Source organism: Dysidea avara, chromosome 6 (assembly GCF_963678975.1).
Source record: "Dysidea avara chromosome 6, odDysAvar1.4, whole genome shotgun sequence".
NCBI lineage: Eukaryota > Metazoa > Porifera > Demospongiae > Dictyoceratida > Dysideidae > Dysidea > Dysidea avara.
In genome coordinates this window covers 12,971,720-12,984,033 of record NC_089277.1, presented here as the reverse complement: position 1 = coordinate 12,984,033, position 12,314 = coordinate 12,971,720, and the positions used below count along the sequence as shown (strand labels likewise).

At 40.5% G+C, this 12,314-nt stretch overlaps 3 protein-coding genes across 4 annotated transcripts in view; 2 read left to right on the top strand and 1 right to left on the bottom strand.

The window, feature by feature from the left end:
• LOC136259038 (DNA-directed RNA polymerase III subunit RPC6-like) overlaps positions 1–11,417 on the bottom strand; it is a 46,058-nt gene extending 34,641 nt beyond the window's left edge. The window contains exon 1 of one of the 2 annotated variants that reach the window (XM_066052447.1): positions 11,257–11,417. The gene's annotated coding sequence lies outside the window, so the exon portion shown is untranslated. Of the gene's footprint in view, positions 1–1,245; positions 1,350–11,256 lie in introns of those variants that run through there. The other variant, XM_066052445.1, reaches the window with a different exon arrangement.
• LOC136259037 (tripartite motif-containing protein 2-like) lies at positions 1,130–3,737 on the top strand. Its single transcript, XM_066052443.1, has one exon. It carries the CDS (start codon positions 1,479–1,481, stop codon positions 3,660–3,662), a length of 2,184 nt encoding a protein of 727 aa, XP_065908515.1. The 5' UTR covers positions 1,130–1,478; the 3' UTR covers positions 3,663–3,737.
• LOC136259042 (superoxide dismutase [Cu-Zn]-like) lies at positions 3,713–4,555 on the top strand. The gene is made up of 3 exons (XM_066052451.1): positions 3,713–3,873; positions 3,922–4,094; positions 4,175–4,555. The coding sequence occupies exons 1-3, from the start codon at positions 3,817–3,819 to the stop codon at positions 4,404–4,406; spliced, it is 462 nt and encodes a 153-aa protein (XP_065908523.1). The 5' UTR covers positions 3,713–3,816; the 3' UTR covers positions 4,407–4,555.
• Positions 11,418–12,314: the final 897 nt, after the last annotated feature.

The window sequence follows — 12,314 nt, the reverse complement described above, 5'->3', positions numbered from 1 at the left end:
AGCGAAAAAAAAAAGGACTTGCACGTGTGCAGCAACGGTTGCTAGGCAGACATGTTTCGGGACAACTTTCTATGGCACATATTGGGCGAGATATTGGATCAGAATGAAAGTAACGATTTATTCACTAAGTGCTGGGTATAGTGGCAGGACTGGTTTCGAAATAGAGGATCATATCATTCCCTTCGTGAAATAGGTGGCTAATTAAATTTTGATACATTACTCACCAATTCTAACTTATTCACCTTTTTTTAACGAGCTGGGTAGTATTTACAACACAACTCAACACTGATTCGCTTCATTACAGCCTGTACCAAATCCTGAGAAAACGCTTTTCAGCCACAACACTGTCCCGGTCCCGAAACATACCCGACAGCTACGGTTACTTAGCAATTACAATGATATACGTCACACTGCAAGTCCTATATCGCAGACATGCCAACTGTCATGCATTAGGCGTGAGTCTCACTCTTTGGCTAGTAATCTCACGCCTGATCTGTTTCATAATTAACCCTGCGCTTCTTCACTACCAAAAATCCTGGAGCTGCACTTGAGTCTGGTCCACATTGCTGGTAGTGTTTAACGTATCACTCCTAAAATTGTTCAGAGGTTGGCATCTCTGATATCCAGGGGCGGATCCAGGGGGGTTCAAAGGGTTCCATGGAAACCCCCTTTTGAAAGAGCTTCTCTTACTCGAGATACTCTAATAGAACAGTCAAATCGAGACACTCTAATAAAGCAGTCACAGTAGTCTTTTGAGGAGCAGTGTAGCAAGCTATGTATCTAGTTATAAATAAGGAAATATAGTTGGTGAGGGAATCTATTATTATTATTTATTGTTAATCAGCAGGACCCTCCAGGGGCATAATGCTGATGTGCATGTGTACAATTTCAATTAGTTACTTAACTATATAAGTATGTACAATTACGATAAGTCACTTTATGGAGAGGGGTAAATATTGTCAGCAGGTAATGACCTTTTTTTTTTTTTTAGTCTTCAACTTACAGCTACGCTGAAGTTGCAATTCCAAAGTGGAACCTAGTCTCGCGTGACCAGACCCTTTCCGCGCGGCCGCTTATCGATTAGAGATTATAAGAGGCGCGCTACTTACAAGCGCGCTACTTACAAGCGCGCTCCTTTCTAAAAGTCTGGATCCGCCCCTGATATCGGTCGATGCTCTCGGACTACTCTAGTCACGAGACCTCGCGCAAGACTTGAATCAGCAATACAGTTGTCAGTTCACTTACATTAATTTAACAAGTACTGGTGTCACACTCCTATGACCACCCAGAAATCGAGAAATCTTTCCGAGTCTTTCCCTCAGGTTCCTCACGTGATGGTGTGGCAAGTGTGCTTTATTTAGAGGAAAACAGTTTGTTGAGTATCTTTGTCGGTGTCGAGGTCGGTATCTCTACGTAGTCTGTACTATAATTTGTGTTAGTAAGTTGTCTTTACCGTTCGACAGAAAGACTTGCTAAAAATGGCTGAGAATCTGAAAAGGACTACAGAAAATCTGTCCTGCCCAGTATGCTTTAATTTGTTCAAGAGCCCCAGGTATTTACCTTGCCATCATTCCTACTGTGAAGGATGTCTAGAGAAGATGCAGGTTCAATCCAAAATCATCTGTCCCGAGTGCAGGAAGGAAGCTAAAGTTCCTGCAGGAGGAGTGAAAGAATTTGCTACCAACTTCTTTATTAATAAACTAGTAGACGATTTGATCCTTAGGCGTACGAAAAGTGAAGCAAAAGTAACCTGTAATGAGTGTGGTGATGATGAAATTGCTGCTTTCTGTCCCAGCTGCAATTCTTTTTTGTGCCCTGTGTGTAGTAGCATTCACAAAGAGAAACAAACTTGTCAAAGTAATGACACTGTTTCATTAACTGCATCCATCTCCTCAATTCAATCAGGATTTATCTGTGAAAAACATGACTATGAATTGAAGCATTATTGTGAGACATGTGGCACTCTGGTGTGTCTGTACTGTACACAAAAGGAACACAATGGACACGATCATGACATGGTCAAGAATGTTGCAGGAAAGCATCGGAATGGGCTTAAAAAGTTAGCTGCTACAATAAGTGAAATGAACAATAGTGTTTCAAATGCTTGTCGCATTGTTAACAACTTGCAAGAAAAGATTAAGGAAGAGGAGAATGAGATAAATGAAAAAATTGATCAGCATTATGATGAATTGTTTCAACAGCTAACAAAACAGAAACAATTGCTTAAGGAGGAGTTGTTTGTTGCAATTTCCCAAATTGGATTAAAATTGATGACCAGACTGACTGAAGTTGAAGGCGTGCAAGCAGAAATATGTAGAGTACAGGAATTGAATGATGATGTGGAAAAGAGCTCTGACCAAGAGGTGTTGTCTACTGAACATATATTAATTGACAATATGGACAGTGTATGCAAACTATATAAAAGGTTACACCTCCCAATCTTAGAACCAGACAATATGGTTTCGTTTGTGAGCAATGAAAAAGTCTTTGGACAGTTGTATGCACTTGGCAAACCGTTTTCCTTAGCAGATGCTACCAAATCAGAAGTAGAAAAGTATCCCTCGTATACATTTAAAGGTGATACCGTAAACTTAAAAATTGTGTCCAAAGATCAGACTGGGCATAATTGTTCATTAGGAGGAAACAAAGTATGTGTACAACTGGAGTCCACCAATGGAGAACTAACAGCTGTAGAGGTAAAAGATAACAATGACGGTATCTATGTGGCATCTTTCATCAGTAAGCAGATAGGAAAGGCAACAGTGTCGGTTTTTGTTAATGGAGAGCATGTTCAAGGAAGTGCTCACACTTTTACGGTGTATAGGAATTACCATGCATTAAACAAAGCCAGCAAAACTATTGGTGATGACTGTAAAGCCAAGTTTGGAAGTCTTTGGGGTATTACTTTTTGTTATGATGGGACGTGGGCAGTAACAGACAATTCCAACCATTGTGTGTATGTGTTTTATGGCCAGGATCAACTGATTAGAAAGTACGGTGGCAAAGGCGGTAGCAAGGGTCAGTTTCAGTCTCCTCGTGGTATTAGTTGTGACCAGTCAAATAATTTGTATGTAGCTGACTATTGTAACCACAGAATACAAAAGTTCAACAACAGTGGCGAATATCTACTGCAATTTAATGGTCACAAACTTTTTGGATTTTACAAAATGAATTTCCCTACCGGAGTGACAACACACAATAACAAAGTTTACGTTGCTGAAAAAAGTGACAAAGGATGTGTCTCTGTATTTGATAGTACTGGTCAATTTTGTTTCACAGTTGGGTCCAAAGAACTAACTGATCCTTGTGATGTTGCAGTAAACTGTCTCCATCACTTGCTTGTCCTTGACTGCAGTCAGAATTGCGTTTACACATTCACATTGGATGGAAGTTGCTTACAAAAGTTTAGCAGTGGAGGCAATGGTGTTGGGAAGTTAAATAGTCCATGTAGTCTCGCCACTGATGTCAATTTGTTCATTTTTGTTGCTGACACTTGGAACAATCGTGTATCAGTTTTTGATAAAGATGGAAACTGTGTCCATTGTTTTGGCTCGAAAGGATCTGCCAGTGATCAGCTTAGTCGTCCTCATGGCATAGCGCTTGACTCTGAAGAAAGACTGTATATTTGTGACTATAGTAACTTCAGAATCCAGATATTTTAAATTCCATAATAATTATTACGAAAGTCATTTTTGCGTGTCTGTATTTTTGGTATTGTAATTATGGAATGCACATGATATACGGTGTTGGTGGGTATGTAATTTCCGGAGTATTGAGTTGGAAGAACGCTGAGGAAGTTTGTGTTAAAGCGCCGAGATGCAAGCAGTCGCGAAATTAGAAGGTTCCGTTGAAGGAACCATTACTTTCACGCAGGTAACGCAGAGACACTTACAAAACCTAATGCTCTGACTTTCTTTGCAGCAATCAGAAGATGCAGCAGTGACTGTTACAGGGGAAGTGACTGGGGATCTGACGGATGGAAAGCACGGTTTTCACATTCATCAGTACGGCGATTTTACCGACGGATGCACCAGCGCCGGATCACATTTCAACCCCTTCAACAAAGAACATGGAGGACCTGATGATGCAGAAAGGTACGAGAGAGTCTTTAAAATTGTTGGTGTACTCTCACGGACGGATTGATAGTAGAATTATAATGGTCACTTATTTCCAGACATGTTGGTGATCTTGGCAATATTGAAGCTACTAGTGGCAAGGCAGTCATTGACATCACAGATAAACAAATCAGCCTCTACTCTGGAGAAAAGTGCATCATTGGAAGGAGTGTTGTTGTACATGCTGACCAAGATGATCTTGGCAAAGGAGGATATCCAGATAGCAAGACAACTGGACATGCTGGTGCACGACTCTCTTGTGGTGTAATTGGCTATGCCAACCCTGATTAAGTTTAACAAAAGTAGTGACTGGACTTTGCAGTATTAGTGGTTTTAGTTGTGCACTGAGATTGTGTATTTAAAATGAACTTTCCTAAGTGCTATGAAATTTATAATTACTGATATATGTTGTTATACTTTCATGACGTTATCATCATCAACGTGTTGACATAGGTATGTTGTTCAAGTTAGCTCCTTGCAATGGCTAGTTCTAGAGCTGTTTCCTTCTATTCATGTTGCAATTATTTTCCCATCCCAACTCTAAATAATCTGTTTCTGTGGCAGTCCATTAGTACATTTGATCCCACTTGGCAGATTTTCCTATATTCATCTCTTCCTAATGCCATATATGGGCACAAAGAAAAGACTGAATAACCACTAACAAAAATCAATCATGAAGCCAAACAGAATTGCATACCATAATTATAGTGAGCACTTTGCTACTAATTTGCCAAATAGTGCCTGAGATTAGCATCTTTATAGCTAAAGACTGACCTTGTATTTGCCAAGTTTATTTCACCAAATTAAAGCAATTTAGTTTGCCACCAAAGTTTCTATACAATATGGCTTTTGTGTTTATATACATTGTCCAAGTATGCCTGTTAGGTAATGTACAGGCAAAATGTTTCAGAATGGGTCGAAGACTCAGTACAGTAGGTCGGTTTGAAACTTCTGTGTGTAATATACTTGGGCATCTTACAAGCAGCATACATGGCAGAATTTGGATATGGCACCAAGGAAGATTTCAGCGAGAGCTTGTGTGTGTAATATACTTGGGCATCTTACAAGCAGTATACATAGCAGAATTTGGATATGGCACCAAGGAAGATTTCAGCGAGAGCTTGTGTGTGTAACATACTTGGGCACCTTACAAGCAGTATACATGGCAGAATTTGGATATGGCACCAAGGAAGATTTCAGCGAGAGCAGCAAGTTTTAGCCACTGTAAAATTCACTAATTAGAGAACAGCTTTTTCTTGCAATGTTTAGGGCACATAAATCAAATTGTCTTATTGAGATGATGAGTAGGAAAGAGTGATGATAGTGTAGCAGTTCTTGTGATGACTAAGACAATTGGTTTCATGACTAGACTAAATTATTGTCTTCAGACAGGCCACTACTCCAATAGTGGTAATTGTTAGCTATGCTACATAAAATATTTACTGCTAGTGAATACTCATCATCAATCACAAACTGTACTACATTGATTTTACTACATTGATAGCATGCATGATGTCACTTCATTGCCTCATTTGAGTCATTTCCACAAGTATACTGAAAAGCTGTAAGCATGAGGGCTATATAACAGAGCTGCATGTAACTAACACAACTAACTGTATAGCATGTAGTATTGTGGAAATTGTGGAAATAGTTGTAATCAGTATGTTGACCACACATGTGCAAACTATGTGTACCTCCATACGTGTAACACCATTTCAGGTTCTATGTGAGTTTCACAGTATTACTTTATAGGACAACATATCTACATTATGTATATCATGGAGAAGTGCACAACACAGTTTTCAGTACCCACACAACAAGCTTGAGGCAGAAAAAACTTGTTATGCAAGTGATGGGGGACATACTACTTTTCAGTGCATGTTTTGTCAATGCACTGTCTCATCAATACTGTGTATATAGCACATAGCACTAGTAGGTGTACAACCACAATTTTAACAACCACAAATTTTAGTCACTGGTTAATTGGACACTAATTTGTTATAAATTGGGATATATAGGTAAAAAGCTTATTTTTAGAACAGATTTGCTCTCTTAGCACAAGGCAAGCTTCTGGTAGTCTTGGTTGCATGGCACATGCATGTATGACAACTAGCCCACCCCCAGCTCATCCTTGTTTTTACTGTATAAAACATCAGCTACTTATGCAGTAAGATAAGGAATTGCAAAATGTGTCACTGTTCCTATATGTGGCTAGTATTACTGATTACCATTGTACTGCAGTCTGTTACCTCGTCATAGTGTGTTTGTGTGGCTATACTATTACTGTTAAAATGCCAAACATCTTTTCAGAGGAACTGTCCAGTAGTTGTCCACAGATTCAGCTACCTATATAGTATACAAGGTGCAATATTATTACCTGTACTTCTACCAGTGTTGTGCACTCTCACTGACTACCCAGTTTATGGATTGGCGATTTTCAATATTATAATGTTCATTAATTCACATACATGGAGATATTTGCTATTGACCATGCACTACAGTGACTGTTCATTAATTGACAACCAACATTCAAGCTGGTGTGAAGGAACTCTCTGATCCACCCTGGTTCCCCTATATAGACCATTATCTTACCTGGCAGTACAGTGTATTTTATCCTAGCTCCAATGGCAAAAGAGCCACTGGTGTTCGCATGGTCAACATTGCTGAGTTGACAGTATATAATATGAGACTGACTGTTACATGTATATACTAGAGTAGATATACAACTGTTGTGTTAGAGTAGTTAGGCATGTGTTGTCACATGCATATGTAAGTGAGCTATAATTAGAGTGCTACCATGTGGTCTGTCAAGTTACAAGTATTTTGGGGGCAATAATTGGTAGATTACAGTGGAGAGATCTGAGTAATTGGGTGTCATGACAAGTCCACGGAACACAGCGAAGTGGATATATAATGGAGATTCTGGAGAAACAATGGAGATTGGCCTGGGGGGGTGGGGGGATGATTCCCTTGAATGCCAGGCATTTAACCATGCTAATACTTCGTCAGGTAGGAGATGCATTGGGTATGCTGTCATCCTTATCTGCCATGTGTTCAGAATTAAGACTGACGGTGGAAGAGAAACTAACTGAATTGGGATATGATATGTCGAACATACAGGTAACTTTATCTGATGAGACTACCTTGTTAATGATGAAGGTGTTAAATGCGGCTGCATATATGACCGATGATTCACGTGATGAAGTACGCAGTGCACTGGAAGAGCATGACCAACTTTGCATATCACTAGAGGCTAAGGAAGATACAATTTGAAACCTTGAGGCAGACTTAGCAGACACACGGGCTACAATCGAACAAATGAAGCCAGCTTTGCACTAGCCCAGCAGCTGAAGGTAGAGATAAGCAAAGAAACACAAAAGACCAAGAAAATTTTGGAAACTGAGGTGTGACCAGATGCTGAAGTACAAGGAAGAAATGAGTGCCAGGGACACTGAAGTGGCACCAATTGCTGGCGCTGGAGAGCAACTGGTGAAGCAGAGTGTGTAATAGTATAGTAGTACCAGTATGCCGAGCATGGGTGATGTAATATCGACTGAACGAGGCCCCCGAAGCCAGGTGCAATGTGGGAAAGCCCCTGTGGAGCCATTCACTGGTGAGAAGGCTGATCATCTGTGGGAGGACTGGCTTCCAATATTGGAGGGAGCTGGTGCATGGTATGATTGGGAGGAAGAAGAAACTTGCAGGATATTACAGGGTAAGGCACAGAAACCTACTTGAGTCAAGCAGCAAACAGTTGTATGAAACTGCAATCAAAGCACTTGAATGTAAACTAAATCTTGACAGAAAAGCAGTTGCAGCACAGGATTTCCGTCACATGTCTCAGTGTGGTGGAGAAACTGTGTCTGGATTCATTAGTAGACTTGAAAAGACCTTTCGCAAGGCTGGCCATGAGAGTATAACTAGAAGGCCCTAGTTTTGTAATTGTGTACATTGATGACCTGTTAATTTATTCTAGATCATGGCAGGAACATCTGGATCACTTATGTGAAGTTATGAAGGTGAATCTTGAGCTGTCTAATGTTATTTCATTAGAAAATCAGTAGAGTTTTTGGGACATGCTCTAACTCCCCAAGGGTTCCAACCTAAAAGTAACTGTTGTGCAGGCATTTTCAGCCACACGCAACATATGCATCAATTTTTGGGGCTAACTTCCTATAGAGAGCTTGCATACAAAATGCGCGTACAAAAATTGCTTGACAACTGTTGCTACTCGGCCATAGTTGAGGGCAAATTTCAATGGGACTAATTGTGACAAATATTCTTGATTTACCACCACAAGCTATGCACAACGAGTATCACTGCCAGACGCTATGATAAGGTTATAAACAAATATCAAAGCTAGGTTTAACATATACAAGCGTAATATTAATTTTTGGTAGATTTCTCATGAATTATAGTGATTTGTGAGATTTTGACTACAGCTATCCTAGTTTATACAAGTGACTAACCTAACGAACATGTCCTGTACTTCGCTAAGCCATTGAGAACAGCTGTAGCACATATTTTGCCCCCAAACATGGCTGACCTAGCAACTGTTGTTAAGCCCGCACTTCGTATGCAAGCTCTCCATTGTCAAAGATTTATTGCTGAAAGATAGACTTCCCTCTACACCACCTGACTTGGAAGTTGAATGGAACTGGACACAGGAGTGTCAACAAGTTTTTGAGTTGTTGAAGGAAAGACTGACATCTGCAAAAGTGTTGGCCTACCCTAATTCTGACCTTGAGTTTGAGCTGGAGACAGCTAGATGTCAGCATAAAACGTTTAGGTGCAATACTCTCCCAAAGAAAACCTGGCAGCATGATTGTGTATGCCTAGATCTCTGTCTAACACAGCTGTCTAACATAGAACAATACTACAGTATTACAAGTTAGAAACATTGGCTGTGGTGTGGGCTATTCAGCATTTCCATGCCTATACGATGTCACTGTCATTTCTGACCATTCTGCTGTGAGAATACATTTGACAAACCTGAGTCCAATGGAAGCACACAATGTGATGATGGCTCAAGGCGTTTAGCAGTGGCATTAAACATTTGAAAGTACTTCACAGACCAGGCAGAGAGAATGTTGCAGCCGATGACCTTCCTCGTAACCCAGTTGTTGATGCATATTAATGCTGTCAATCTGGTTTCAAGACCATGTACCAGTGCAGTTGAGAAAAATTTCCATCTGGAGCAAAGAAAGGATCCAAAGCTGAAAGAATAGATCGATTATCTTGAGAAAGCGAAGCTATCAAGCCATGACCGTGAAGTGTCTGTAACAGAGATGAGACCCAGGTTAATCTGAGTGTTGATCATAATTGTGAATTTGATTGCTCTGATAATGAAGATAGTGAAGTTCATGATCATAAGTTTGGAGACACTTCAGATGTTAGAAGTAGAGCCAAGAAGCAAACAATCATAATCAAACACTTTCAGAGTCGTTGGTAGAGTATCTTAGGGAAGCATGCAGGGAGTGTGGCAGTAACAATCAACAAACAAAGGTAGGGGATGTTGTTTCTATTCATGACGACGTACCAAGAATCAACTGTAGGATGGAAGTGACTGAATCAGGGCAGATGGGAAATTCGCTCTGAAAACATATGTACTACAAATGAACTGGGAGAACCAAGTCATCCTATCACCTGTCTATACCCACTTGAGTTTACTACAACGCTTTTACTGATAGCACTCTTAACATAACTGCACAATTAAAATATTTCTACTACAAAACTAAGTAACATATCAAGTGACTCACTCAAGATAGCAGACATGGAAGTGTTTTGCTGTGGTGTGCTTTCAATTAATAAGCAAATACACAGTTTATATACCTGTACATATTCAAACATAACATATATGGATTACAGAGAACTGCTCCTGTTAATCAGCCAAAGGTAAAGTATAGCATTTAAAAGCTTGAGGCATTACAGACTGTCGTGCCATAGTGAGCTGCACATGGTCATCTGGAGCAACCTGCAACTAATGTTCCTGCTCACTGACCAATATAAGGAGCAGCCAAGAGAGCAGCAATTGATGAAACAACGGACTGCAACCATAAGTGTCCCCCAAACATTGACTATAACTGTAGTTAAGTATTGTATTGTGGGTTTAAAGTGTATGGTCATGTGTGCTAAACAGTTGAAGAATAGTGTGAACACATGTTCCTGTCTAATCAGGTTACAGTATCACTCATGTATCGAGTTCATAGTTTAGATTGATGCTGTAACTATGATACCCCTTCCAACAAGGTAATGCACCTATCAATATCATGTCAATCATATAACTTTGATTTACAAATGTATTGTGCTTATTATTTGGGGTTGTGCAGTTGCACCCCCCTGTGTTGTATCAGCCATACGGCTGCCTTACACAGTAATCAAATCCAAATCCAAATGCCTGACCTACCATCAGGCAGTAGTGGGAGATTCACAAAAGATAGATGACAAATTCCCACTACAAATCCCCCTCCAGGGGCGTATGCAGGGATTTTGAAAAGGGGTTTCCACTACAGCTAAGTGACTGTTATATTAGATTATCTGACTGCTCTATTAGAGCATCTCGATCTTTTCACCAAAATCATAATTCAGAACAATGCTATAATGCACCTATCAATGTCACGCCCCACCTACCCCAGGTCAGGCAGCAGGTGGGGATTTGTCACCCGAACTCGTCCCCAGGGTAGGGGCATTTGCAACACAAATAACCAATATTCACCATATTGTTAGTGATTCCCGAGGTAAATATTACGAATTAGTAGGGGATTTGTAACTCGAAGTTGTCCCCAGGGGTGGGGAGTGTGTCGTTTAGATTTTTGCAAATCCCCACCTCTGCCTGACCTGGGGTAGGTGGGGCTTGACACTGATAGGTGCATTAAGTGTTGCTATCATGTTAGAAACTATTATTTAACTAAGATAAAGTTTAAAATGTGTCCTGTTCCATGATATAGGTCTTAGAATCTGGAAACCTGAAGTTCCAAATTCTTGATGTTTCAAGTAGTGTGTAAAATCAAAGGGGTTTCCTAAAACCCATGGGTACCCCGCCCTTCGGACCTTGGGGTAGGTGGAGCATGACCAGGGAACATAACATTGATAGTGCATAAATGCCTACACCGACAAACGCGTAATTCTAATTGATACACACCTTAATGGTTGCCGTCGTTGTCATCTTACTCAGCCACTAAGTCCAGAAGAATAGCCATTAGTGTCAACCTCGGTGTCGGCACGTGAGACTAGGTGTCAACACAAGAGTAGGATGTCCTAATGAAGCACGTGTGCTAAAGCATAGTCTCGTACTGTACCCAGCCGGGCACGCAAAGGTCCTACGCGTGAGCATATGGGGACAAGACTATTAGCGCCTGATGATGTTAAATTGTTGCAGTTTGATCTCTCAAGTATAGCTCAGTGGGCGAAAAAGTGGCTCTTGCGTCTCAATCCAATTAAATGTGATAGCATAGTGATTTCCAACAAGCGTTCCCCAATTTTACCTTCATATCATCTAGATTCTTCTGTTATTCTACACCATCCTGTAATTCGATACCTAGGCATATTATAGTTGACACAAAGCTGAACTGGAATGAACACTGTAAATATGTTTCAGCTAAAGCTACTAAAGCACTCAATTTTCTTCGCCACTGCCTGTTCAATGCTCCTTCATCCATTAAATCTACTGCTTACAAATGCATTGTCCGCCCCGTTATGGAATATGCCAGTCCAGTTTGGCATCCTCATACTGCTAAAAACATCAATGCTCTGGAATCTGTTCAGCGTAGAGCTGCCCGTTGGGCTTCCAATAGTAGGTGGATTCCTTCATCTCACTGTTGGAGTAAGTCTTCTGACGAATGCATCCAAGCATTAAAGTGGCCTACCATTCATGCAACAGCATCACAACTGCTTTACTATTTGTTGCATTCATGATAGTCTCTACGAGCTACCACAGGAATTCCTTACCATTTAGTGAACATTTTCAGTTGTCCCAAGCTCCCACAAGGTGTCACCCTCTATCTCTCCGGCCTGTGACATCGTCTATCAATTCGTTTCGTTACTCTTTCTTTGTGAACAGCCCATTTCTGTGGAATACCATACCCCATACCATCCTGCGAATTAAACAGCCACCCTTGTTCCGTTTAGCCCTCCGTCGTTTTCTTTTTTGAATCTTCTGTATATACTTAATGTTCTTGTTTTGTTAGTATTTATTTTTGT

Excerpts from the sequence above, each read along its gene's own strand:
- LOC136259037 (XM_066052443.1), top strand. The coding sequence starts at position 1,479 with ATGGCTGAGAATCTGAAAAGGACTACAGAAAATCTGTCCTGCCCAGTA.
- LOC136259042 (XM_066052451.1), top strand. The coding sequence starts at position 3,817 with ATGCAAGCAGTCGCGAAATTAGAAGGTTCCGTTGAAGGAACCATTACT. Across the intron at positions 3,874-3,921 it reads GAACCATTACTTTCACGCAG|CAATCAGAAGATGCAGCAGT; the intron begins GTAACGCAGAGA and ends CTTTCTTTGCAG. Across the intron at positions 4,095-4,174 it reads GGACCTGATGATGCAGAAAG|ACATGTTGGTGATCTTGGCA; the intron begins GTACGAGAGAGT and ends ACTTATTTCCAG.